The sequence below is a fragment of the Lepidochelys olivacea genome (assembly GCF_965140295.1).
Source record: "Lepidochelys olivacea isolate rLepOli2 genome assembly, chromosome: 4".
NCBI lineage: Eukaryota > Metazoa > Chordata > Testudines > Cheloniidae > Lepidochelys > Lepidochelys olivacea.
The window spans coordinates 36,950,292-36,978,190 of record NC_140414.1 but is presented as its reverse complement, the minus strand read 5'-3'; the positions used below and the strand labels follow the sequence as shown (position 1 = coordinate 36,978,190).

Below are 27,899 nucleotides of genomic sequence, written 5' to 3'. Positions count from 1 at the left end.
TCATTTTGGAATCTAGTTATGGTGCAAATACTCATGTTTTTCAATTAATATTTTCTGTCTAAGATTATGCCTTCATATTCATTATTTCAACAAACATTCTTGCTACTAAACCCATGCACATAAATATTCATGGATAGTGAACACACATAGTGCCTGAACATAGGCAAAGCTCATTCAATTTTTTATTTCAACAAATATTGTGACTGTTTTATTATATTTGTCCAACTTTAGCTTTAGCTGGGCATTCAGACATCGAGTCTTCAGCTGGGACAAATAAGCGTAAGCTCCCTTGAAGTCAATAGATCTATGCCAATTTAACTAGTTGAGAATAGCTATAAACACTGTCAGTTTGCACAACCAAAGACTTGTCTTGAACAGTAGATCCCAAATCAATGGACATGGTCAGTACTTGCCTTTATTTTGGTAGGTCTTACTTAGATGAAAGAGTTTTGTTGGCGGTACACAACTTCCAGACATCCTGACTTCACATCCATTCAAGGTCAGCTAACACAGACAGTGCTGTTAAAGCTTTACACATCACTTTTTTGACTGGGGGCTTAGCAAGAGGATGGGCTTTAGTTTGCGTCTCAAGAATTCAAGACGTTTTGCAGGTTAATATGTGACATTTTTTACAAGCTCTCTGCCATCTACAACCATGAAGCCTTAATGTTCCACCTTTCCTGCAGGAAGGGAATGTCTTTATAGCTCAATGTTATTCACTTCCCTTAATACAAGTGGAATTTTGAAGGCTTTGGGATTCTAAATTCTAATGGGAAACCCAACTTTAAAAAAAACAGAACTTTTAAAATTGTAATGAAGATAAAATATCTTTGTCAGAAAATAGCTTATTTCTGGCTGTCTTTTCAAACACCACCACATTCTACAAAACAGGACCTGATCCTGCAATGCAGTGAGCACAGATAGAGCCCTAGCCCAAGCAAAGCTCTGCTGAAGTCACTGAGACACACTGAGATAGTGGGCAGCACAGATCTCAACACAGGGCCAGGGCTAAGGTTCCTCTTTCCTTTTGTCCTTTTTTAATGTTCCCTTTTTATTTATTATTTGTTCATCCCCATTTCCCTCCTCTGTCCTTTCTTCCATGCCCTTCTCTCTCCTAGATGCAGGAGAGCACAGCAACAAGAGTGTGGCAGAAAAGGGCAGGTAGGTAAGTGCTTGGGACCAAACCTCATGGGGGTCTTAGTGAACTTGGGGGAAAAAAACTTCCATTAGTACAACATAGGCACTAGGACTGTACTTCTAAATGGAGCAAACCTGGGAAACCAGGATGTCTGGTCACAAGATCTAGAGAGCAGTTGGCTTGAACATGTGACTAGCAACCCTCTGACTAATGGAAAGCAAGAATAGTTATGAATGGAGAACTATCTGTGATGCTGACAAATGGGCTGTGCACAGAATTTTGTGTGGGGGTTGTCTCATAGGCTGGAATTCATGCATGTATTGTCTTTATGGCAGCAGCTCTGTTTTGATTAGAACAAGTGTGGGGGAAGTCCTTTGTACTTGCAGACTGGGTTTATTAATGTGTGATGATTTATATGATAGAGGCAGGCGCCATGTTCACTGTAAAACTGTTCTCCAGAAGAACCTGAGATCGCATGGTAAATAAGTGGTTTCTGGGCAGATTATTTGTACTGAATTACACTTAATTAGAAGGAATGCTTTACTGCAGCTTAATCCAAAGATCCCAGGTCCTGCAGAATCCCATCCGGGCCTCTCTACGCTCCACAAGGACTGCAAGTGCAGTTTAAAGTTACGATCAAATACATTTCTGCTGACAGAATTTGGCCATTAGTATTGTCAGCACCCACAAAACCAGATTTGGCTTTTAGAAACAAAGCTAGCCTCTGCCTGCTATCTGAATTCTCCTTTTCAGTCTCAAGTCCTCTCTTTATGAAGTTCAGGGTGATTAAAATACAGCAGTGGTTCTCAAACCTCTTCAGAGGGCAGTCACCTCTTATGAGGAAGGCTTTCTCAAAGACAACCAGACCTTCCAGTCAGACTCTGATTTTCAGTCACACTGTCTTCTTCTTCCCCCGCCCTTCTCCCATGATCTTTGTCCTCAGTTTCCCACCCACACAAAATTAATTCCCCTTCCCTTTCACTCACTGATCTTGTTTCCAACAAATTCAGTCACATCGCCTTACACCCAGACAAATAAGATCATTTTCTTGCCAACAGTCAAAATTAGTTCTCCTCAACCCCTTCCCTTACTCCATTTCTCCTCTAGGCTGCCTGGCTGCTGCCTGAGGCATCTTACAGGGCTCAGCCTCCTCCCTCCCTCTGCCTGCTTCAGCAACCTTTTCCTGGCTGTAGTTCCATTTGGTTCCCAGCTCAATCTTTCTCCCCCCATCTCCTATGCCATTCATGGCTCCAGAGCAGCCTCCTTTGTCCCCAGTCTGAACTTCATCCTCTTTCTGCCCCTCCCCTCAGAATCATTGTGTAAGTCTGCTTCCCCGACATAATTCCTATCCCTATTCTCACTACTCTGGTGGCTCCCTCCAATAGCAGTGGCATCTTCAACTGTCTTCCTCTGGTGGCAGTGGTTCTCTCCTGAGGTGTTATCTCCATGTAGTGGAGGTGGCTCCTGTTACTCGTTCTCAGTGGCAAATCTAAGCCTTTCCTAGATGTTCCCACTGGAAGCAGCAACACCATGCCACAGTGACTCTGGCAAAGGCTCCATCAGATCTCAGTACCAACTCCCATATGTTGGCCATTTCCTCCTGTTGGAAAAAGTTGAATCCTGCAAAGCCAAATAAAGAGGTTGGGCAGCATTCAATCCATACAGTACAAAATGTTTCATACAATAAAAAAAAAAATAGAAATTGTACTCTTTCTCCTATGTGCCAAGTAGTTTAAAATGACAATAAGAGTCCTATGGTGTGTTTTGTTTAAATATGGAAAACATATGGAAGTAATTTAATATGTACATAAAGAACAAAACCAGAGGTAACATATTAATGTCAAAAGTGATGCAAGGCAATTTTATTGACCGGCAACCAGTGACGCATTTAACTAAGCCTGAAATGTATCCATTCTAACTGTACTACACTAGTATAATGTTTGTTTCAGAAAATATTAATTTGTGTACATCATCCATGACGACCTAAGTTTTATACAGAACAACAGATGAACATGGTTTTTTTTCCCCCTAAATCTCAGCCATAATAATAGATGAATGAGATGCACATCTGAGCTACCTGCCGGAGCTAATGGACCTGATCCCCAGGACCAGCCATTTAGTGCTTGGTGCATTGTAGTTTCATATCTAATTTGCTGCACACTATTGCCTAAAGGTCTCTTCCAATATGGTTGCTTGCCAGATTTCTCCCACTCAACTGTGTTTTTATTATTATTTTATTTTATTTTATTTTTCCCCAGATTAATTACCTTTCATTTTTAGAAGTTGCATCTAGTTCTGTTATTTCCTGCCCAGGTTTCTAATCTCTTTAGGCACTGTTGTAGTATTATTCCCCGGTCTTGATTGGTATCTGCATCTCCTTCCAATTTAATTTCATCTGCAGATTTCAGTATTGTGTTACATGCTCCCTGTTATATAGATCATTGATAGTCTTTCCTTTTTAAAAATTTTTTGTTTTTCTTCCATCTCCAAATACCTCCCTAATTGGCCACAACTTTTCAAATATAATTATTTCTGACCAGTAGCACTATCCCTATTCTTCTTTTCTTATATATCTCTATTTACGTTTCAACTATGAGAATCATCCCACCATCTCCATTATATGCACTGGATAATATCAGTCCATTAGTAAGGCTACTTTCTCATCTAGCTTGCATTTGTGTAAAGACATTTTAGCTTTTCCTTCCTGATGTTTTAGGAACCAGTCCCATCTTCTGCTTTATTTGTATGTTGGAAATACATACCAGATCTTTTGAGTTAGGCAAAAGTTTCCTTTTTCTGAAAACATGTGGTTTAAAGGCCAATTAACAAGTCTTGCCATCTTTAAACCTAGGTGGTGAGTTCACCTTCTATTTAAATGTAGACCATCTAATCCAAACAGGTTTTTAAAACAGAAGTTGTTCTGATGCTGTATGTTTGTCTCCTAGCACTTCTCTCTTCTTTACCAACCCACCACGCAGCTGGTCTTCAGTGATCATACCTCTCCTTTCTTTGCTTGCACAAGAAGCACTTCCTTCTTCACTTCTCTTCCCAGATCCCTGAAGTGAAGCAGTGTCACAGCAAGTCTGTCTTTCTTGGTATCAGTTGTTCCCACATAGACCATATGACATTCCTGGTATACTTTAGACAGCACCCTTATTATAGTATTTTCAGAATCATCACTCAACATTACTTTTCTTCCCAGTGACTCCCTTTCACACTGTTCTTCTGATCACTGATGGGTTGCTGGTCAATCTTTTCCTTACTTGAATTGCCACGTTATAAGAATGCTAGATCAGCCTTGTTCTTTATGGTCCACTTACTCTGTAACACCTAATAAAGATCCAGAACCAGGCCTTTCAATCTCCTTCAAATATCTGTAATTAGCCAGGGCCCTGGTTAATGTCTGTCTCAATCTTGTCCAGTGACAACATGGTCAGTACAGAGAGAGGATAGAGAGAACAGTGTAATGAGGAAAGATGATCAGTGGTTAAGGTGATAACTTGGGACTCAGGAGACCTGGGTCTCCAAGTCCTAGTTCATTTCCCTGCTCCACTACAGCCTTCCTATTTTACCATAAGTAAACTTAATTCCTCTGCCTCAGTTCCAAAATGAGGATAATAGCACTTCTCTGTCTCACAGGCGTGTTGGGAGGATAAATACATTGAAGATTGTGAAGTGCTCTGATATTGCAGTAATGTGGGCCATATAAGCTCTTTAAGAATCTAGAACATAGATTGCGTTCAGAGAATATTCTGATGTCAGAACAGCACTCTTGGCAGCCGTGTAGCTGCAAAGACTCTTAAACCTGAAATGACCTGAAAAAGGAGGTGAAATAGAAAAAGAGGGAGCTGCTGTGGAAGCCTGACTCAGAACAAGAAGAGGGCAAAACTGATGACCTCAACCAGTTAAGCTCGCTCCACATTCTAATGATTAGCTTGAGAAAGTGACTCGCTATCCCTTTGGCACATGCTGTTGCCAGGAGTGATGAGGTGAATCATTTGGACCCAAATGTTGAATACGAGAATGAAGGTGATTTGGTGATTTTTTTGTAACTCCGCTGCTGCCTTACATTTATACCAGCATGAGGGGGTGAGTAAAACTATATATTTTTCTCCCCAGTGGAAAAAATCCTTTGAAATCAAAATGGTCACTAGACAAGACATAGCAGCTGGATATTAATCTCCAGCTTCATCTGCATCATCTTGGTCAAAATCTTCAAGTTTGAATGGATGTTGAAGATGTGATGCGGAGTCCCAGTGTTCACGTAATCTTTTGGTTTTTCATTAATTTATATAATGATGTCTGTCGTGTTAGTTTTGTTTGTTTGCTCTGTATGGCTGGTTGTACATTGTTAGGGCTTGATTTTCTGTCACTCTTTTGATATGATGCTGCTGTGATTAACTCTGCTATTGTTTCCTTTTGGTTTGGTGCCCTAAACTACTATTTTTAAGAGTTCTGGCGGTATGTTATGAAGCTGCTTGGATGCAGCAGGCAGTGTATATTCTAGGTACAGTAAGTAGGATGCTGTTTGCCATTTGATACTATGACTTTTGTGCAGTGGTATTTGAGCTGATCATGTTGTTTTAGTTTAGGCATTAATAAGGCATGCCAGCACCTCTTTCTGTTCTGTCAGCTGAGATGTTTAGCATGTTGTTATTGCTATGTGTGCTGTGAGGATCCTTTTCCTCAAGGAGTGCTGGGGGGAGGGGAGGACTCCTGTAGACAATACACACTATTTGAATTTCCAGTAATGTGAGAGAGAGCATATCTCAGCAGGTAGGGTACTGAATTCACACTCAGGAGACATGGGGTCTATTCCTGGCTCTACACTGCCCTGCTATGTGACGTGGGCAAGCCACATCACAGTGCCTCTCACACTGTGTTTGTCTTGTCTATTTAGACTGTAAGCTCTCTGTGATGAGGATTGTCTCTTTCTGTGTGTTTGTACAGAGCTTAATGCAATGGAACCCAGTCTCCAATGAGATTTCTAACTCAATTTGATTTGAAACTCAAATAATAAATAAATGTAAATGCTGAGTTATTTAGTATTCATTTTTTGAAATCGTTATTGAGTTTCCACCTCCAGTTTATTTGCTCTCTCTCTTGTCCAGTGAGTTATTGCGTTGCACTCTGTCTTGTGGTAAACTGGTAGGACTGTAGTGATTCCTGCAGATGGGGATGGTGATGATTGCTGACATGTTCCAATATCCGTGGCAGGTTATAAATATTCACACTTCCTATTTAGAGTCCATTTGGTAGGATGCTGCAGATAAGCTAGCTAAAGATGGTTATTTGCTCCTCTGTCTGAAGCTAAAAGTTGATCTGTAAGATACAGTATATCCAAAATATAACCCCCGTAGTTACATTCATAATGGCTATAGAGGCCCTGAAAGATAGTTTAGGGGGACACCAATCCAATGTAATAGGTGGTCCTAGTTGAGCACCCTGCCCATGTTTGTCTGTTTATCTGCTTTTTGTCACAATCCAAGATTGTGAGCTCTCTGTGCAGAAGGGACTGTCTTTATTTTATTTATGTGCATAGCACACTGGGCTCTGACCCCTGATTGGGATCTATAAATAATCATAACTATAACCTAATATGTGTTCTGGGTTTTTTATCTCCTTCCTCTGAAGCATCAGGGATGGCCACATATGGAGACAGGACGCTGAAAGGGGTGGGCCAGGGCTCTGAGATGACACTGAGCGTTCTCTTTCTCACTGTCTGGCTGGCTGGTTCTTGCTGACATGTTCAAGGTCTAAGAGTGTCACTGTATGTACAGCCAGGAAGGAATTTTCCCCCAGGTGAGAATGTCAGTAACAATACGAGACTTCATCTTCCTCTGCGTGTGTGGGTCCGGGTCACTTGTGAGGATCAGGGGGATATCTCACTTTAATCATTTCCCTGCCTTTGTAGGAACCTTGGACACTGATACTCCTCAGTCCCTCCTATTCTTTGCCTGTAGCACACAGCAGTTTAGTCTCCTGGAGACCGCAGTACTTTGGTCTAATTTCAGTTGTTGAGTTTAGGGTGCGTGTTTGTGCTCTGGGTGGTATTGGTGGCCTATATACAGGAGGTCAGAAGGGCGGTCCCTTCTGGCTGCAAACTGTGACTCTATGTGAGCAATACTGGTCTAGCCATTATTGGCTCAAGGGATGTAATGATCAAATGTAAAAAAATTAGGAATCCAAGAATAGCACAGTGTTAGTCATCCACAAACTATGGAAGGGGTTGTTTCTGCCACAGTTGTATGAGTTAATTAAAAAATTACAGGATCATTAAAATGTAGAACTGGAAAGGACCTGGAAAAGTCATCAAGTCCAGCTTCCTGTGCTGAGTCAGGGCCATGTAAACCTAGACTGTCCCTGGCAGGTGTTTGTCCAACCTTTTCTTAAAAACTACCAATGATCTGGATTCCACAGCCTTCCTTGGAAGCCTATTCCAGAGTTTAACTACCCTTATAGTTAGAAAGTTTTCCCTAATATCTAATCTAAATCTCCTTTGCTGCAGATTAAGCCAATTACTTCTTGTTCTACTTTCAGTGGACATGGAGAACAATCAATCTCCATCCCCTTTATAACAGCCCTTAACATATTTGAAGTCTGTAATCAGGTCCCCCTTCAATCTTTTTTTCTCAAGACTAAACATGCCCAGTTTTTTTAATCTTTCCTCAAAGATCATGTTTTCTAGAACTTTTATCATTTGTGTTGCTCTCCTCTGGGCTTGCTCCAATTTCTCCACATCTTTCCTAAAGTTTGGTGGCCAGAATTGGACACAGTACTCCATTTAAGGCTTACCAAATGCTGAGTGGAGTGGGGCAATTACTTTCTGTGTCTTACATATGACAATCTTGATGATACAGCCCAGAATGATATTAGCCAGTCTCTCAATTGCATCATAATGTTGACTCATATTCAGTGTGTGATCCACTATAATCTCTGGATCCTTTTCAGCAGTACTACTGTGACGGGTTGGATCACAGAAACCCCCTGGAAGTTGCCAGCTGATGTGCCAAGACTACTTCTGCCCCTGCTTTCCTGCCCTGTCAGCTTAGGACTCCAGCACCCTGCCTGGTTTGAACCAGACCAGCTAGCCTGCTACAAACCCAGACCCAGGTCTGAACCATGTCCCCTAACAGCTGTAGGCTTAACTGAAAGCAGCTTACAGAAGTGTTCCTGTCCTTGACACTCAGATTGCCCAACTCCCAATGGGGTCCAAACCCCAAATAAATCCATTTTATCCTGTATAAAGCTTATACAGGGTAAACTCATAAATTGTTCACCCTCTATAACACTGACAGAAAGATATGCACAGCTGTTTGCCCCCCCCCCTCAGGTATTAATACATACTCTGGGTTAATTAATAAGTAAAAAGTGATTTTATTAAATACAGAAAGTAGGATTTATGTGGTTCCAAGTAGTGACAGACAGAACAAAGTGAATTACCAAGCAAAATAAAATAAAACATGCAAGTCTAAGTCTAGTACAGTAATAAAAACTGAATACAGATAAAATCTCACCCTTAGAGATGTTTCAATAAATTTCTTATACAGACTGGACACCTTTCCAGTCTGGGCACAATCCTTTCCCCTGGTACAGCCCTTGTTCCAGCTCAGGTGGTAGCTAGGGGATTTCTCATGATGGCTGCCTCCCTTTGTTCTGTTCCATCCACTTATATATCTTTTGCATAAGGCAGGAATCCTTTGTCCCTCTCGGGGTTCCCACCCCCTCCTTCTCAATGGAAAAGCACCAGGTTAAAGATAAATTCCAGTTTAGGTGACATTATTACATGTCCCGGTAAGACTTCATTACCAACTTGCCAGTACACACATATACAGGAAGACTTACAAGTGAAACAGAGCCATCTACAGACAATTGTCCTGGTTAATGGGAGCCATCAAGATTCCAAGCCACCATTAATGGCCTACACTTTGCATAACTACAATAGGTCTCAGAGTTATATTTTATATTTCTAGTTTCAAATACAAGTGTGATACATTTATACAAATAGGATGACTACACTCAGTAGATTATAAGCTTTGTAATGATACCTTACAAGAGACCTTTTTCATGAAGCATATTTTAGTTATATTATATTCACACTCATTAACATACTTCCATAAAATCATACAGAGTGCAATGTCACAGCTACCACCTAGCCAGTTATTCCCCACGGGGTAGTTCCTAAGTGTAATACTTTGCACTTGTCTTAATTGAATGTCATTTTGTTGATTTCAGACCAATTCTCCTATTTGTCAAGATCATTTTGAATTCTAATCCTGTCCTCCAAAGTGCTTGCAATAGTAATTTCATCCAGATTACCTTTCCCGAGTTTGCCTATGAGATTGACATGTGGAACTGTTTCAAAAGCTTTACTAAAATCAAGATACATCACATCTACTGCTTTCGCCCCATCCAGCAGGCCAGTAATCCTTTCAAATAAAAAAAATAGGTTGGTTTGATATGATTTCTTCTTGACAAGTCCATGCTGGCTATTCCTTATAACCCTATTATCCTCTAGGTGCTTACAGATTGATCAATAATTTGTGCCAGTATCTTTGCAGGTATCAAAGTTAGGCTGGCTGGTCTATAATTTCCTGGATTCTCTTTGTTCTCCTTTTTAAAGATAGTTACTATGTTTGCTCTTCTCCAGTCCTCTGAGACTTAACCATCCTCCAGGAGTTCTCAAAGATAATGGATAATGGTACCGAGATGGTCGGTAAAAATCCGGTCGGCAGCCCAGCGAGGGCCTGGGGCTAAGGCAGGCTCCCTGCCTGTCCTAGTTCCGTGTGGCTCCCAGAAGCAGCCACCAGGTCCTTGCAGCCCCATGGCACATGGGCAGTCAAGGAGGCTGCACGTGCTGCCCCTGCTCCGAGGGATGGCTCTGCAGCTCCCACTGGCCAGGAACTGCGACCGATGGGAGCTGTGGGGGTGGCACCTGCATGTCGCCCATGCACCTAGGGGCTGCACTGCAGGGACCTGGCAGCCAGTTCCAATAAGTGCCACTGGGACCCTGCAACCCGAACCCTCTCCCGCACCCCCACCTCCTGCCCCAGCCTGCAGTCCTCACCTGCACCCAAACTCCCTCCCAGAGCCTGCACTCTCCCAACCCCCTGTCCCAGCCCTGAGCCCCCTCCTGCACTCCAAGCCCCTCAACTCCTGCCCCACCCCAAGTGCCCACACTCCCAGCCAGAGCCCTAAACCCCTCTCATCCCTGGCCCTGCCCCAGAGCCCACACCCCCAGCTGGAGCCTGCACCTTCTCCCACACTCCAAACCCCTCGGCCCCAGCCTGGAGCCCCCTCCTGTACCCCAAACCCTTCATCTCTAGCACCTCTAACTGGAGCCCTCACCCCCCTCCTGCACCCCAACCCCCAGCCCAGGTGAAAGTGAATGAGGGTGGGGGAGAGCAAGCAATGGAGGGAGGGGGGATGGAGCGAGCGGGGGTTGGGCAGCGGGGAAGGGGCTGGGGTATTCGGTTTTGCACAAATAGAAAGTTGGCAACCCTAATTGATCCAGTACTTCTGCATGCCTTTGTGTAAAGGATGAGTTCTGTGTGTATTTGTAATGTACTTTAACCATCACAATCCTGATTTTCTTCAAAGCCAGTGCTACCCTTATTCCGTGCCATCTTAATCAATTGAGCCTGAAGAGCTTCCCCCACCAGTAGCAGTGTACGCTGGTCCAAACAGAGCCCATGCTGACTGACTGGCTGACTGACTACCAACAAACTGTGCCTCAAAAGGGGAGAGAGAAAAAAGAAAAACTGACAAGGGAAGCATCAAGGACACTGCAATCTGAGCTTGATGCAGCGTCAGCAGCTAGAAAGAAACAGAGCAGAGAGGGTTGGTTGGGGCCACTCCCCCTTTTAGATCCTCAGAACCCTCCAGGATGTGGGGGCGGGAGGGACAAGAGGGTCCAGTGGACCCTGCTTTCTAGAAGGTTCCAGAAGCTCATGGCATAGACGCCTCGATCCCACAATGTGAATATGCTGAGATGAAATACTCCAGTTCCAAATAAGTAATAATGGATAATGTTCTCAATAACCTATGCCGAATACAGTCCATAATGACATGGTGCCTGCCCACTTGGATTAACTGTCGGTCTACTGTATAACTTCTGAAAGAAAGGAGAAGTTGAGGAATGAGGAGAGCCAGATGCTGAACCGAGCAAAAGTATGACAGTGTGTTACAGGTATCCTATTGTGAATAGGACTAATTGCCAGTGATTTATTTAAATTACAGGGAAGTGAAAAAGAATATCCCCTGTATAGTTAAGCAATAACACACGGCAAATGTGTTTGAAAAGGGGTCAGTATGATCAGGGCCACCCTGTTACATCTCTTTAACCTCTGACAGTCTACTAGAGGCAAAAGTAAATGTGGGGAATCATTCTGTACAAACTGGCCTTCTTCCCAGATTTCCCTCTTCCAGCTTTCCTGTTTTTAAATAATGTTAATTACATTTGATTTTTCAAAAAGAGAGGCTACTATATACATCATTCGCGCACTGACCAACCAAGAGCAGTGTTCTTCCTCTTTTTATACCAGTGTAGTGCTGAAGGACTGCTCTTTCAATGAATGGCCAGGCACCCTGTTGGCAAGTAGAGAGAATGTTAAAAGCTCTTTGGATATAAAAGAATTACCCTGACCTTCTGATTTCCCAAATTTGGAGATGACTGATTTATTCAGCTTTTGCTTTAATTAGGTGTTAGGGTGGGAAAGTTATAAGAAGCTGATTTCCATTGTAGTTCTGCCAGTGCTTCCTGATGGAAAAAGACACCACCCTGATGTTAAGAGCATTTGTGTAAACAAAGCACTTTGGGAGGCATAATGAAGCCAGGTTATAAGGGTAAATCTAATGGAGTTTAATTTGGTTGGGAGATGAGATGCAATAGTCTTATTAAAAGCAGACAACCTTCCTATGTGAGAGAGGTTACTCCACATTAGGAAACACTTTTAATCTTTTGATGTACATGGTAAAGGAGAGAGAGTCAGTCCCAAGAAAAACACATCATCAGATTTGTCAGATGTTGGAGTATTTCTAGTTTTCTTTGAGGACAGTGTCTCGCTACTTTGTTAAACATGCATTATTTTCTGTTTTGTCTGTTTTATCATTAGAAGCAAACTGCCAAGGAGGTCCACTCTTCTACGCTTATGGAATCTTTTCCCTGTAGGATTAAACTTCCTTATTAAATGTATTCAGAAGAAGTCTTAATTACTGCAAGACAAAAAGTATTGAACCTCTTTTATAACTGAGAGATAACGTAGACACCTAACTGAAGAGCTCTCTGAACATTGGCTAAATATATTATTTGCTTTCCAGAAAACCTCATAATTATTAGATTGGTGACTTCTATGACCTCTTTAACCATCTCTGTGATGTAAGAGTTGCAACATGATGCCCTTGCAGTGCATAGCATTTTGTATTTGTCTTCCAGAGGTGGTATTTAGCGGTTAGAGTAGAGAAATGGAACCAAGACCCATTGGTTCAGCACTGACATTGACTTGCTGTGTGATCGGGAAGTGGAATCTAGTAGAACATTGCATGCGTCATAAATTTAGGAGGTGTAATGAGACAGTCAAAAAATAAATTTTCTTGGAAAATGTTCTAAAAAGCACATTATATATCAGCATTTTTGATAGGGTGACTAATGTTTGTCCTTTGGACAAGTTATTCCATAATTGTCCAGTGTGGGGTTTCTTGGTATGGTCCACTGTTGGAGACAGAATATTGAATTAGTTGAACTAACTGGTCTGGTCCACCACAGTAATTCCTAAGCAAGACTTCAATAAGACACTATGGGCCAGATCCTCAGCTGGTGTAAATCAGTATATCTCTGTTTAAGTCAGTAGAGATGTCAATTTATATCAGCTGAGGATCTAGTACAATGTGCATAACATCCACGTAATCCATTCATGTTTTTCTTGCATATATGAAATTTCTGCTTTCTGTTAGAGAGATTATTTTGCCTGTATGACTTGGCTCACTTTGGAATTGTGAACCCTTAGATGAGTAATAGAGACATCTTGAGGAATGCGTAGATTATTGAATTATAATAAAAATAAACAGGATTCCACAGGACAGATTGCACTCTTGCCAAGTAAATCATGTGACATTCATGTTTCAATAAGATATTCAGCTTGTTTTCTGTATATCAGGTCCAAATTCATTCTAAAAACTGTAAAAGCCCTAAAAATGTCAGTTTGGAGAAAGGATTAGATATTCAAAATGGCTCAGAGTGGTACTGTCTTAAGTGCCTAATAAATCAGTTTTATACAAAATTCTTGTAATTCTCTCGGGAGGAGGGAGAAAACTATGGAAATGAATAATTTCCTCTCTCTCTAGCTCCTGGAACTTTAGCAGTTAATGAGATCCCTTTCAGAGGAGCTTAGTATGAGAGTATTTGTTCAACTGACGCTGTGATTCTCCAGGGCCAGTTTAAGAACACTGTGGTCCTGTCCCACACAGCAGCATCTGCAAAGGGCAGCTTCCAGCTCAGACAAATTTAGCACAATATCTGCTGCTGTTACCAGAGGGTTGCCTGACATTGTAGAGCTGTGTGCCTGCCAACTGCAAGAGCTCTAGTTCAGGTCCTGACTGTGGTGATGCGCAACGCGGACTCCAGTCACCATACAGTGGGACTCTACTAACTGAATTAAGCCTGCTCCAGTACCGTGTCTTTTTGTCTACTACAAATTGGCAGTCAACCCATCATATCCCAAAGGTGGGTTTCCAAAATATAAGCAGTTGTTGACTCAGCACCTTCCTGTTCCATACCTTTGCACTTGCCTGATTTTGGACCAGTTGTTCACTGGTCCAGACCCCAACATAAACTAGAGCACCAATACTGGGAATAACGGTGGCAGAAACCTAATGTTCCTTGGTGAGTTGTAGGAGGCGGAGTTATTGGTGGCCCAAAATCATGCAGGGAAGACTTTTAACCTAGTACTGCTATTACATTTTAAAAAAAATCATAGTCTGATATCCTGCTTTTATTCTCCAGTGACAACCTCAGCAACTCACTCCCGTCTGTGATTATAATGGTATCTAGAATTCCGTATTCAGTTTCTGGACACCTCAAAACCAGGAAATTGTCACTAAATTGAAGGGAATTACCAAGAGAAGCAATAAAAACGGTCAAGGGACAGAAGGGATTAATTAACAAGGAAAGATTAAAAGAACTAAATGCTCCTGGATGGCCCAGTGATGATTAAGGTTTGATATGAACCATATAAAGGTATCTTGGATGGTTTCAAGGGAAGGAGTAATTTGAAGTTAACCAAAACAAAAATTTTGACTTTATGTCAGCAAAAACTTCCTAAAAGAGAGATCTGTTAGTGTGTGTGTGTTTACATTTAGTAGTGCCAGAAGCCCAGTTAGGAGCAGAGCCCTGAAGTGTCTGTGAAGGGAGGTGGTGGAAGCTCCATTGTCTGGAGCTTCTTAAAGTGTATTAGAGAAAGTATAGAATTTATTGTTTGGCACAGACTCACTGAAAGAGGAATCGACAAGATAATCTAGTAGGTTTTCACAGTCTCTAATTTCTATGATTCTGGGTTAGAATTGAGCAAAACATTTATGGACATTCATGTTAAATTTGTTTATGGTTCACTTCACATGCTTTCAAACATCCAGAAATTTGAGGAGACTGAATGCTTTTTCTTATAGTGAACTCTGAGAAAACTTGGCAAGCTGCTGAGAATTTGCACATGTGAAATTTGAAAACCATGCTGCTGGAGAAAGTGGTATTCCTACTCCCTGCACATATACCAAAACAAATTCCCCAAAATATATGAGCTAAAGGGAGACCACAGAGCTGGGACTCTGGAGATCCTGCATTCCGTTTCCCATCACTGCTGACTGGCCTTAATAATATTGTGCACATATGCAGCACTTCACAAAGATTATTTAGTTACATATTTAGCTAAATTTATAAATAAGTAAATTGACTTAGTTACTGCTCCCCTGTATGACTGCATCATTTTGTAGATGGAGGTGTGATATTGGAAGTGGGCTTCCTACGTAGATCTGTGCAATTTGTACTCTGCTGAGTTTCAGCATGGTCACAGCTCAGCTAAGTCAGTTAATAAAAGCCCAGTTAATGTTGTTGGCCTACGGTCCACAATTTTTCCTGCAGTCAGAGTTCAAGCAGAGGGGCCAGAAAGAGAAATAAAGGTAAGGTAGATCACCGAAATTGCCACAGGAGCAGAAATCAAAGAAAAAAATCTGTATCTTAATCTTCTGGGATTTCCTTAAGATCAAGATGCTTTGTTCAATTTGGTCCTCACTCATGGCCTTGAAAAATCAATCACATATATTGCTGATAACATTCTTCGTCACTCAGCTCTTTATAAAACTGTATTTCAGAAGGTTCTGCAGGCATTCCCTGATTTTCTTGTGAAATCTGGTTTGGAGGTAAACTTGGTTAATTTGTAATTAGAGGCCAAAAGACCCAAATGCCACCAATGAATAAATCTGGAACATAAAAGTTTCTGAGACAAATCCTCACCTGGTGTAAAATGGCATAGCTACACTGAAGTCAGAGGAGCTAAAATGATTTACATCAGCTGAGAATCTGGCCAGTTGTTTTTTATTTTATTTAAAGAGACAAGGTGGGTGAGGTAGTATCTTTTATGGGACCAACTTCTGTTGGTGAGAAAGACAAGCTTTCGAGCTGCATACAGCTCTTCTTCAGGTCTGGGCCTGTGTGATTTTTTTCCTTAATGTAGTTTTGCTATTGGACTTGATCATACACCTATTGGTAAAGTTCCGACACCTGGTGGCTAGATGCTGGAAGCAGATTTGGCCATGGAGTGCAGCCTTCCGCCCAGTGGTTTGATTTGAACATTTGCTATTGTACTCAAAATTTAAACAGGGACTTTCTGAAGTGGGATTGAAGATTTACTGGTTTGCTAAAGCAAAGAGCGAAGCTGTGCACACTGTCTGTGGTGCTGAAGGCAGTAGAAGATGACAGCGAGAATAGTTAAAAAATACAACAGACTTCTGTACTGTCCCAGGTTACAGAGAGCCTCTGGTACTAGTAGCTTAATTCTCTATACAAATGTAGCTATCAGCTCCAAGTGCACTTGCAGGAGCAGAATGGCTAGCTAGAACCCAGATGTATGAAGCACTGCTACGGAGCACCTGAGAGTTTGTACAACTCATCAGTTTCACTCTGTTGCTAGCTGTACAGAATGGAATGGCAGGTAAAGCTGGGTGAAATTTTTTGGACAAAACCCTATTACTGAAAAACGCTTATTCCAGTCGACCGAAACATTTAACATGTTGCTATCAAATTCACCTCATTGTTTCGATAGTAAAAAAAAAATATTCCAAATAAATCTAAACATTTCAATTTGACATTTTCTAAATTCAATATTTTCATTATTTTTATTTGAAAGTACTTTTCACTTTGAATTTTATTTCTGTTTTTAACTAATAATAATAAACCCCTCAAATGAAAAAAAATGTTTTGGGTTGAAAGAAATAAATAGTTTGACCCCAAATGAAATTTTCAACTTTTTAGTTTCACTGAAAAATATGAAATATTTTCATTTTAGTTGACCTGAAACAATTTGTCATTGTTTTGGTTTAATCACCACACTGAAAAATCAGTTATTTGCATAGCTCTAATTGCAGAGGACTATAACATGGAATTAAGCTGAGAGTGGATGTAGACAATTGTCTAATTGCTTGGGCCAGGTAACTGAGAGAGGCACCTTCTCCCACCCCCACCCAATGCCTCACTGGCATGACAACCCTGCCCCATTCCCAGCTATGTTTTTTCCTTTAAAGAAAAGAAGGGTAAACTGAACAGGAGAAGTGAGCAAAGGTGTTGAGTGATTGGGCCTGAGAATGTTGGTCAAAGGCCATAATAGTTAGAAATAATTGCTCTGATGTGCTGTACCCAAATGTACAGCCTGAGCCAATAGAATTAAACTGACTACAAATAAAAGATAGGTAGGGTCCAGTCCTGCTCCCATCGAATTTTAATGAGCATTTGGCCAGTGAAATCAATGGAGGTGGGTTTTTGCACTAATTCTTGGGATATGCTTAATCTGATGGTCATTAGGCAATTTACATAAAGATTGTTACACCTTCTAAATAAGAGCCTAAGTGTAGAGAGAGAAGAAAAAATGTGAAAAATATATGGAAATATCTCAAATCAGTTAAAAAAAGGAGTACTTGTGGCACCTTAGAGACTAACCAATTTATTTGAGCATAAGCTTTTGTGAGCTACAGCTCACTTCATCAGATGCATTTTCCGTTGAATACATCCAATGAAGTGAGCTGTAGCTCACGAAAGCTTATGCTCAAATAAATTTGTTGGTCTCTAAGGTGCCACAAGTACTCCTTTTCTTTTTGCGGATACAGACTAACACGGCTGTTACTCTGAAATCAGTTAAGCAATAACTTTGCAAAGATTTACTTAGTATTTCGTCAGTGCAGGCTCTCATGCAATGGCATCTCAGTCAAGATCCTAATCATTCCATCTTTTCTGAATAAATTAGAGCAGATTAGTTAAATTGCATGTATTAAAATAATTTCAATTAATCATGGCCCATAAATGTCCAGACTAATTGAATCCATTTATTTTTATTTTGAAATACTAAACCCCTCACACACAATTTACAACAGAGAACACGCCAGTATTATAGGAGTCATTTCATTCCAAAAGAGATGTCACCTTCTTCAATATTTATATTGACAGGTTTCAGAGTAACAGCCGTGTTAGTCTGTATTCGCAAAAAGAAAAGGAGTACTTGTGGCACCTTAGAGACTAACCAATTTATTTGAGCATAAGCTTTCGTGATTATCATACACATTGTAAGGAGAGTGATCACTTTAGATAAGCTATTAGCAGCAGGAGAGTGGGGTGGGAGGAGGTATTTTTTCATGCTTTGTGTGTATATAAAAAGATCTTCTACACTTTCCACAGTATGCATCCGATGAAGTGAGCTGTAGCTCACGAAAGCTTATGCTCAAATAAATTGGTTAGTCTCTAAGGTGCCACAAGTACTCCTTTTATATTTATATTCTTCTTCTTTATATTCAAGGCATAGGGAGAAACAGACTATATTTGGGATATTCCCTACAGCTCTTCCTGTAATTGCTTGGGGAAAATTAAATTTAGCATTTTTCTGAAAAGAAAAATACCCAAAAATATGAAAACATAGTTGTGGCTGAACTATGTTAAAATATTTTCAGGAAGATGAGATGGTATTATGGCTAATGTGCTGGACTGGAACTGAGGTGGTCTGCATTCTGTTCCTAGCTCTGCCAAAGACTTCCCTTGTGACCTTGGGCAAGTTACTTAATCTTCTTGTGCCTCAGTTTCCTATCTGTAAAATCGGAATAATACTTGTTTTCTTCCACTCTTTGTAGCTGTCTTGACTATTTAGACTGCAAGCTCTATGAGGCAGGGACTGTCTCTTACTATATATATGAACACCACCTAGCACAGTGTGGTTCTGCGCTCAGTCGGTGCTTTTAGATGGTACAGCAATACAAATATTTTGTTTTGCCTGTGAGGACAGAAGAATACCAGTTATCCTCATATAGGGATCTGTATTTTAACACTGCTAAAACATAAGTTTCCTAACGTGCATGGACCTAATTTTTTTAATTAAAACCCACCAGCACAGACACAAAATCTACTCACATGTCCTTTACTATGTTGAGGGATGATCATTTTTGGAATTACTTATATTTCACCCACTCTGGAAACTTTAAAAAGCTGTTGTAACAAGTTTTTATGCTGTCCTCACAGGCAAGAAGAGACATTGTTTTAACATAATTGGGCCATAACCATATTTCATCAGCCATGTGTAAACATGGATTTTATTTTTATTTTTTTAGTACACAAAGGGTCCAAGATGCAACAGACAACATCCAAACGGTGCCATCAGGTGAGACTTGTTCCTGTATACCGTGTATCTCTTCGTACACAGTTGATTGTTTTTTGTGAAGAAGCAGAAAGATGGCCCTGATCAAGATCTCAGCTGCTGTTGCATGCTTCCCCCAGCCCTGCCCAGAGAAAACAAACACCATAGAAAGGATACGGAGAGAAGAGCTGGTTTTTGACAGCTGGCTAATTTTCTTGGCTTTGGGCGTAGGCAGCGTAATAATAGCTAAGTGTGTTTGATAGACTGCCCTGCTCCTTCACTGCTATTAGGAAAATACTTTGGGAATTATTAAAAAAAAAAAAAAACAAAAAACACCAACAAACCCTTAGCATTCCATGCACGAAGGGTGTGACTGCTGAAGTAGGAAAAAATATCCTGACATCTCAGTTTCTTGTGTCAGATAATTCCTGTTTGCCTAACAGCTATCTCAGAGGTAAATTGGTCACTAGTGCCAAAAAAAACACTCATGGGATCCTGTGGGTCCTGAGGCAGGGAAAAGTTGTTATTCTTAGGGCAGGGTCCTGAAAACACTACCGTGCACAGTGCTTATTATTGGAATGAGTCCAGGTGGGAGATTGGGCCCTTAACTTTAAAATATGCAGTTGAGGACAAAGAATTTAATTAGTCCCTCAGAGCAGTTTATCTCTAAGACTTCAAAAAGCTCAAAACAAACAGCATGTGCAAAGCTGTAAGGACCTGACCTGAAGGCAATAGCCTGCATACCAAGACCTGTTCTGAGTAGCATCCTGGCCCCGCCTTACACTGTTCTAATAGCAAAAATGGCAGGACAACAGCTAGATCTCTCCACTTCCCCCTTCCCCTGTAAAGAATGACCTTGAGCTGCCCTCCCACACAGCCCTCATACAGGGGTGGGCCTAAGCGCCTGTATGAGTGAAAGCTTGTGTGTGGAATACTCCACACTGCAGCTGTTCCAGGCTTTCAGATGGTAACTTTGGGAGCACTGCAGCCAAATGTAAATTAGAGGCAAGGCTAGTTTATGCTAGCAGCCCTATAATTTAGAAGGTAGCATAAATCCCCCTTTCCCCCTCTATGCTGCAATCACTTGAGCTTGGTTGCATCTCAGAATCAGGACTCAAGTCAATAGGCGCTCAGAAAATATTAATAATAAGTGGTATTCTGTGCTAGTGAAATCAATAGAAAAACTTCAGTTGGCTTCATTGAGACCAGTCTCAAGTCACATATGAGCAAATCCAAGACAAGACTTTATATAGACATGTTATATATAATAATTGTCATCTGCTGTAGAACATGGCATTTTGAAATATTTCATGGTGTTAGGAAATTTTGTATTAACATCAGCAACTGCTCACTGTACATTAAAAGGACATAACACCTGTTCTCTAATTCCCTGCTAACTTCTGTGATGTTCCTATTTAAAAAAAAACAAAAAAAACCCTCTCCCCTGTTGCTATGTGAAAGACTCACACAAACAGGGGAAAGTGACATATGCAGGGAGAATAAACATTGCAATCAATACACGAAGTAAACTGGAAAAAAAAAAAAAGAAAAAATATATTCCCACTTCTAATCTCTTTCAGATAAAGTAATCTTCAGTGTAACTTGTAATAACTGGAGGTAACACAGTTTCACACAGAGGCATGGTTTTAACGTTCATGGTGTCCCTTAAACCACTTTATAAGAATTATTATTTATTATTTGTATTACTGTAGTGCCTAGGAGCCCCGGTCATGATCCAGGATCACCCTGTGCTAGGTGCTGTACAAACACAGAACAAAAACAGGGTTCCTGCCCCCAAAGAGTTCACAATCGAACTGTACAACAAACAACAGCAGATGGATACAGACAGATGGAGTGCAAGGAAACAATCCAACGATATTGGTCAGCATATTAGGCAGTGTTATCCGCACCGAGGCACCCAAACCATTGTCAAGCTTTTTGTGGGCATCACACCAAGGTGAGTTTAAGGAGGGATTTGAAGAAGGATAGTGAGGTGGCTTTGCAGATATTTATGGGGAGTTCCTCCCAAGTGTGAGGGGCAGCATTAGAGAAAACTTGGAAGTATTTGTTTGAAAATTTAACAAGTGGCCAATGGAGGCTGGTATCATTTGTGGGAGTAGACAGTTCAGTTGAATGAGAGATGATACATAGGGTTCTGTAAAGGGCCTTGAAAGTGAAGACAGGCTGGTTCATTTATGTGACAGAAAATGGTGAGTCGTGGAGGATGCAAGGAGAGGGATGATATGGCCATAATCGTGGGCTGGTAGAATGATTTTTCCAGCAGCATTCTGAAGGGATCTGAGCAGGGCAAGACTGCATTTGTCAAGATCAGAGAGAAAATTGATGATGATATCAGGATGTGAGATGATGAGAGCCAGGACAAGAGTTTTAGCCGTATGGATGGATAGAAAAGGCTGTAACTCTAGAGATGGGATGCAGAAAGAATCTGCCGACATAGCCTGGATGTGAGGATTTACGGAAAGGTCTGTGTCGAAGATGATACCCAGGTTATGAGCTAGAGTGACAGGCAGGATAATGGGGGTGTCCACAGTGATCAAGAAGGGAGGTAATGGAGAGGGTTTGGGAGCAAGTTTGAGCTCTGTTTTAGCCATGTTGAGGAGATCTCAGAAAGACACAGAGATTTTAATTTGGACAGAAGGAGACATGACTGGAGAAGAGAGGTTCATCTGTGAATCATCCTCACGGAGATGATGGTTGAATTTTGTGTTTTGTGGATGAGAATACGCAAAGTAAGATATAGAGGGAGAAGAGAAGGGGACCAAAAAGAGAGCTCTGAGAAAACTCCACAAAGGAGTGGGATGAGGAAAATCTTCTGAAAGACACTCTGCAGGAGAGGTTAGGAAGGTACAAAGAGAACCAGAGAGGACAGAGTCACAAAAGCCAAGGGGAGGACATAATTTCAAGAAAAGTATGGTCAATGGTGTTGAAAGTTGCAGGTAGGTCAAAGAGGATGAGAAATGGGGTAGTGGTTCTGAGATTTGGCTAGGAAGAGGTTATTCAAGACTTTGGGGACAGTAGTTTCCATGCAGTGCAAGGGATGGAAGCTGGATTGGAGAGGTCTAGGGAATGGATACAATTGGAGGAGAGGAATTATAGACAGTGTCTTCAATGAGCTTAGAAATGTAAGAGAGAAGGAGCAGTAGTTGGAAAGGTAAGAGGGATCAGAAGCAGGTTTCTAAGGTGGGGGAGACTTAAGTATGCCTGTATTATGGGAGGAAAGAGCCAGAGGAGAGTGAAATTAAGAAGAAAAGTAAGGGATGGGATAGGGTGGGCATGAGATAAAATAGGTGATGGGATGAGATCACTGGGGCAAGTGGAGGAGTAAGGGAAGGAGAGAAGACAGAATTCTGTATCTGTAACAGGGAGAAGGAAGCGAGAGTTGTGAGAGGGAAAAGGGGGAAGGCAGCCTTGAGGGGAAGGGGAAGGTCTTCCTATGCTGTAGTGGCTATATCCAAGCCCAATATACGCACAGTTATCACAGCAAGATAACAATCTCAGACAGCCTTTTCCCAGAAAAGGAATTTCTGTGTATTAGCACCACATGAGGAGAGGAGAGGCAGTGGAAATAATGTCCCACAACTTTGATTATTAAATAGATTAGAAATAAAAAATTTAAAACCCATAATTTTGCATATTAATTTTAAATTGATAAAAATTGAAAAAATGCTTAAAATAAAAATCTATAGTATCAAAATAATTTGAATGCCTCCAAGTCTATGTACGTTGGGGTCAAGAAGGAATTTTCCCCCAGGTCAGAATGACAGCAACCTTCTTTAGGTTTCGCCTTCCTCTGCAACACGGGGCATGGGTTGCCTGCCAGGATCATGTTGGTAGATCTTGCTTAATCAATTCCCTGCCACTGCAGGGGCCTCAGGCCTTGGGACCCTTCTATTCTCTGCTTCTGGCACACAATAGTTTAGTCTCATGAGAGTTGTAATACTTTGGTCCAGTTTCAGTCATTGGGGTTTATATGCTGTCTGGTGCTGGTGGCCTCTTATATACAGGAGGTCAGACTAGATGATCTGGTGGTCCCTTCTGGCCTTACACTCTATGGACGAGCTACTAATCTGTGTGGATTTCATTATGGCTAATATCTGTAATAAATGCCAAGAATGATGTCTTACAAATTCAGTCTGTGGAAATTTCCTTTAAAGATATGTCCCAGGTGAAACATATGACTTTTAGGCAAAACCTATTTTGATACCCCGGATCTCAGGGGAAATCGTAACTGCTGAAGTTGGGAGCCACAAGGCGAGGACTGAGATGCTGCATTGGAACAAGAGCACTGGAACCTGGGTCTCCCACTGCCTAGGTAAGTGCTGAGTGATCATCATTGTCCCTCTCTCTGGGCCAATGCTCAAACCACACCTATTGGACGGAGTGATAGGCAGGGGAATGTGTAGATTGTGAATCTTCCTGGGACTTAGGTGAAGAAGTGCTTAGTCTGGTCAGGATTTAGGCAAGACTTAGTTGTGCACCTGCCAGTTGCTGAAATTTAGGCACCTTGGGGTACTTTAGAAGAGAAACATAGGGACATCTGGTGCCTGTATCATAGAATCATAGAATCATAGAATATCAGGGTTGGAAGGGACCCCAGAAGTCATCTAGTCCAACCCCCTGCTCAAAGCAGGACCAATTCCCAGTTAAATCATCCCAGCCAGGGCTTTGTCAAGCCTGACCTTAAAAACCTCTAAGGAAGGAGATTCTACCACCTCCCTAGGTAACGCATTCCAGTGTTTCACCACCCTCTTAGTGAAAAAGTTTTTCCTAATATCCAATCTAAACCTCCCCCACTGCAACTTGAGACCATTACTCCTCGTTCTGTCATCTGCTACCATTGAGAACAGTCTAGAGCCATCCTCTTTGGAACCCCCTTTCAGGTAGTTGAAAGCAGCTATCAAATCCCCCCTCATTCTTCTCTTCTGCAGGCTAAACAATCCCAGCTCCCTCAGCCTCTCCTCATAACTCATGTGTTCCAGTCCCCTAATCATTTTTGTTGCCCTTCGCTGGACTCTCTCCAATTTATCCACATCCTTCTTGAAGTGTGGGGCCCAAAACTGGACACAGTACTCCAGATGAGGCCTCACCAATGTCGAATAGAGGGGAACGATCACGTCCCTCGATCTGCTCGCTATGCCCCTACTTATACATCCCAAAATGCCATTGGCCTTCTTGGCAACAAGGGCACACTGCTGACTCATATCCAGCTTCTCGTCCACTGTCACCCCTAGGTCCTTTTCTGCAGAACTGCTGCCTAGCCATTCGGTCCCTAGTCTGTAGCTGTGCATTGGGTTCTTCCGTCCTAAGTGCAGGACCCTGCACTTATCCTTATTGAACCTCATCAGATTCCTTTTGGCCCAATCCTCCAATTTGTCTAGGTCCTTCTGTATCCTATCCCTCCCCTCCAGCGTATCTACCACTCCTCCCAGTTTAGTATCATCCTCAAATTTGCTGAGAGTGCAATCCACACCATCCTCCAGATCATTTATGAAGATATTGAATAAAACCGGCCCCAGGACCGACCCCTGGGGCACTCCACTTGATACCGGCTGCCAACTAGACATGGAGCCATTGATCACTACCCGTTGAGCCCGACAATTTAGCCAGCTTTCTACCCACCTTATAGTGCATTCATCCAGCCCATACTTCCTTAACTTGCTGACAAGAATACTATGGGAGACCGTGTCAAAAGCTTTGCTAAAGTCAAGAAACAATACATCCACTGCTTTCCCTTCATCCACAGAACCAGTAATCTCATCATAAAAGGCGATTAGATTAGTCAGGCATGACCTTCCCTTGGTGAATCCATGCTGGCTGTTCCTGATCACTTTCCTCTCATGCAAGTGCTTCAGGATTGATTCTTTGAGGACCTGCTCCATGATTTTTCCAGGGATTGAGGTGAGGCTGACTGGCCTGTAGTTCCCAGGATCCTCCTTCTTCCCTTTTTTAAAGATTGGCACTACATTAGCCTTTTTCCAGTCATCCGGGACTTCCCCGGTTCGCCACGAGTTTTCAAAGATAATGGCCAGTGGCTCTGCAATCACAGCCGCCAATTCCTTCAGCACTCTCGGATGCAACTCGTCCGGCCCCATGGACTTGTGCACGTCCAGCTTTTCTAAATAGTCCCTAACCGCCTCTATCTCCACAGAGGGCTGGCCATCTCTTCCGCATTTTGTGATGCCCAGCGCAGCAGTCTGGGAGCTGACCTTGTTAGTGAAAACAGAGGCAAAAAAAGCATTGAGTACATTAGCTTTTTTTTTTTTTTTTTTTAGTACTGTAGAGTTAGGTAGCAGCTGAGCAGGGCTGTTGTGAATGCGGAGGCATCTAAATTGGCAGTTACGCACCCAAGTCCCCCTTGTGAGCTCCACTCTAAAGCTCTTATGGATCTAAAGAACAGGGAATGTATATTTGCTGAATGTTTCTGACAAGCAGCAAATAGTAAAAAGTGGAACTAGTAAATGCTGATATAGAAGAAAACTGTAAGGGGAAAAGGGAATCTGTGAATCCTCAACAGAATGTAACTTAGTATTTTCAGAGTTCAAAAAGACCCTTGTGACTGGTTCTGGCTTAGCTTAGCTTACCTATATTTTGAAGCCCTTTTTATATTGGACACAGATGCTAGTGCTTATGGATGGGGGGGCAGCGTTAACATAAGGACTATCTGAGAAGATATTGGGGAAAAGGAGCAATGAGAGCATGGTCTCATCATTAATTTCTCCTCAAAACTGAAACAACCCACAGGGCTCTGAGCTTTGGCTAACCACTTGGGTCAAAAGGGGGAATATTTACAAAAATGGAAATTATGTGTCGTCCATTACAGATCACTTAAGTGACTGTGGGATGGAAGGGTAAGATTATTAATATCACCAGTGAAAAGTTATATTTGCTTTTCTTTGTTGGAATGGTTAGCATTGTGGATGTGGTATGTAATAATGTAAGAATATTGATCTGCTGTAGTAATCTTATGAACACTATATGGGACCTAGTCAGTGAGGAGAAGTTATTATATATTGGGTAATGACCTTTCCCAAATCAATGCATTAATCTAGTTTAATAGGGAGCCATTGGTAAAACAAGCAGGAAAGCAACACAATGGATCTAGATAGTGGGAGATCCCACCACTAAATCAGAGGGGAGTGCAGTGGGTTGTGAGTTTGCCACCAAGACCCTAGACGATTTTGGAGTGCCTATAGGAAGCTTGGACCTACCTACATCTCCATGTGGAAGATGGATTAAAACCTGGTAAGATGGACATATAGTCTGTTTTTAAGACCTATTTTTGTGAAAGTCTTTTGTTCTAAATACTTTGCTTTAAGACAAGGTGGGTGAGGTAATATATTAGACCAACTTGGTGAAAGAGACAAGCTTTTGAGCTACACAGAGCTCTTCGGTTACTGGATACACACAGTCTTTGCTCCCAGAGGAAAGAGAATTGCAAATATTGAACACAAAATAGATTTACTGAGGTAATTACGGCTGCAATATATGGGGCTACAGCCCAGTCGGAAAATAGCATGATTCCATCCCAGGTGCTGACCTGAGGCCCGAGAGAGGGGTAGAGGTGCAATTAGCCTGTATCTGTGACAGTAACAGTGCAACAGCATTATCTCCCCCAGACTCCATGAAAGATATATTCAGAGGACTACAACAGCATGAAGCAGTGTTACACACAGGGAGAGACAGTTCCTTAAGTAAGTACTTATGCACTTTGTAAAGCTGCACCTCCTTGCAGTAACAGCAGCTGTTCTGGGGTATTATCTATACATGATACGCCCAGAATTTATTCCAAACCTTGACCCAGACTAAATTGCATGATCCATAGCCATTTTACTTTGTCATGCAGACTTCTAACATGTTTGTTTTCCTCTTGCAACTTTTCAGTCTACCCCTGTGCAAATTTAAACAAACCCAAACTTCAGTGGATTTTGATTGTTTATGGTCTGGAAAGACTGCAGTGAAAAGCCTTGTGTGCTTACAGTACACAGGTGTACAACAATGGGTAATGGAGAATGTGATTTAATGAGCAAGGGAGTTTTATAGTAACCTGGTGTCTGGTTTTCTTGCCTACAGAAATAATAAATGGAGTTAAGTCTGCTACATATGGTTTTGGTGAAAGCCAGGTGGTTCTCTGTTAACTAAAATTCCCCTCAGACATCTGAGAAACACAGAAGGAAGATTTGGAACAGTTTGTTGTGTTCAAGTGTAGGGACATTAAGTGATGAAATTAATCAATGGCAAATATTTCCAAAATGAAAGTCTGTTACATCCTAGTTAGTTTATAAGCTCCAAGGTCAACGTCATCAGTGTGGTACCATTCAACCTAAAATATTTTGTCTGATGCCCCATGTAAGTTATGTTTGACTTTATCCATGATTCATAACGAATGTTAAAAATTAATTTGTAAGAATTATAGCTGTCCTGATCTGTAGAGGCATTGAGTGGAAGTTACAGGTACTTACCAACTCTTTAAACAGAGTGAACTGCTTTTGAGTTGACACTGTCAGCTAGTAGCTTGATCCAAAGCCCATTGAAGCCAATGGGAGTCTTTTAATTGACTTCAGTGGAGTTTGGATGGAGCCAAGACCATTATCGTACAAAAGCATCATAGTTAGGAGGGAACAAGTGGCAGATAGCTACTGGAGGAGTTGATGTTTGTGCGATAAGATGCAAAGGTGGACGGAGAAACTGTTGTTGTGTTTTCTCCCTTTGAAAGAACATAGAGTCTGAGGTAGATTCTGCTGGTGAAAGCCGTCTTCGGTGTGTGGATTTTTATCTTGGAGCTAAATTGAGTCAATCAGCTGCCCAGCATCCCATGATTTGTAATCACAATCTTCAGTCCCTATGTCTGTCTAGACTGATCT

General features: G+C 41.6%; 1 protein-coding gene across 5 annotated transcripts; it reads left to right on the top strand.

Moving 5' to 3' along the window:
• The first annotated feature begins 164 nt into the window (after positions 1-164).
• LOC311519587 (uncharacterized protein) lies at positions 165-26,730 on the top strand. 5 transcript variants are annotated; one of them, XR_014711315.1, is made up of 5 exons: positions 165-1,161; positions 18,992-19,041; positions 20,730-20,974; positions 23,224-23,350; positions 26,655-26,730. XR_014711315.1 is itself a non-coding variant. In XM_084626231.1 (4 exons), the coding sequence occupies exons 1-4, from the start codon at positions 1,119-1,121 to the stop codon at positions 23,237-23,239; spliced, it is 354 nt and encodes a 117-aa protein (XP_084482357.1). In that variant the 5' UTR covers positions 165-1,118; the 3' UTR covers positions 23,240-23,570. The 5 variants fall into 5 exon arrangements, 2 of the variants coding, with proteins under 2 accessions (XP_084482357.1, XP_084482356.1); XR_014711316.1 differs by having other exon boundaries at positions 23,193-23,350; XR_014711317.1 differs by having other exon boundaries at positions 165-1,165; positions 23,193-23,350.
• The last annotated feature ends 1,169 nt before the right edge of the window (positions 26,731-27,899 follow it).

Excerpts from the sequence above, each read along its gene's own strand:
- LOC311519587 (XM_084626230.1), top strand. The coding sequence starts at position 1,119 with ATGCAGGAGAGCACAGCAACAAGAGTGTGGCAGAAAAGGGCAG. Across the intron at positions 1,162-18,991 it reads AGTGTGGCAGAAAAGGGCAG|TACACAAAGGGTCCAAGATG; the intron begins GTAGGTAAGTGC and ends TTATTTTTTTAG. Across the intron at positions 20,975-23,192 it reads TTTGTGGGCATCACACCAAG|ATATGTCCCAGGTGAAACAT; the intron begins GTGAGTTTAAGG and ends TTTCCTTTAAAG.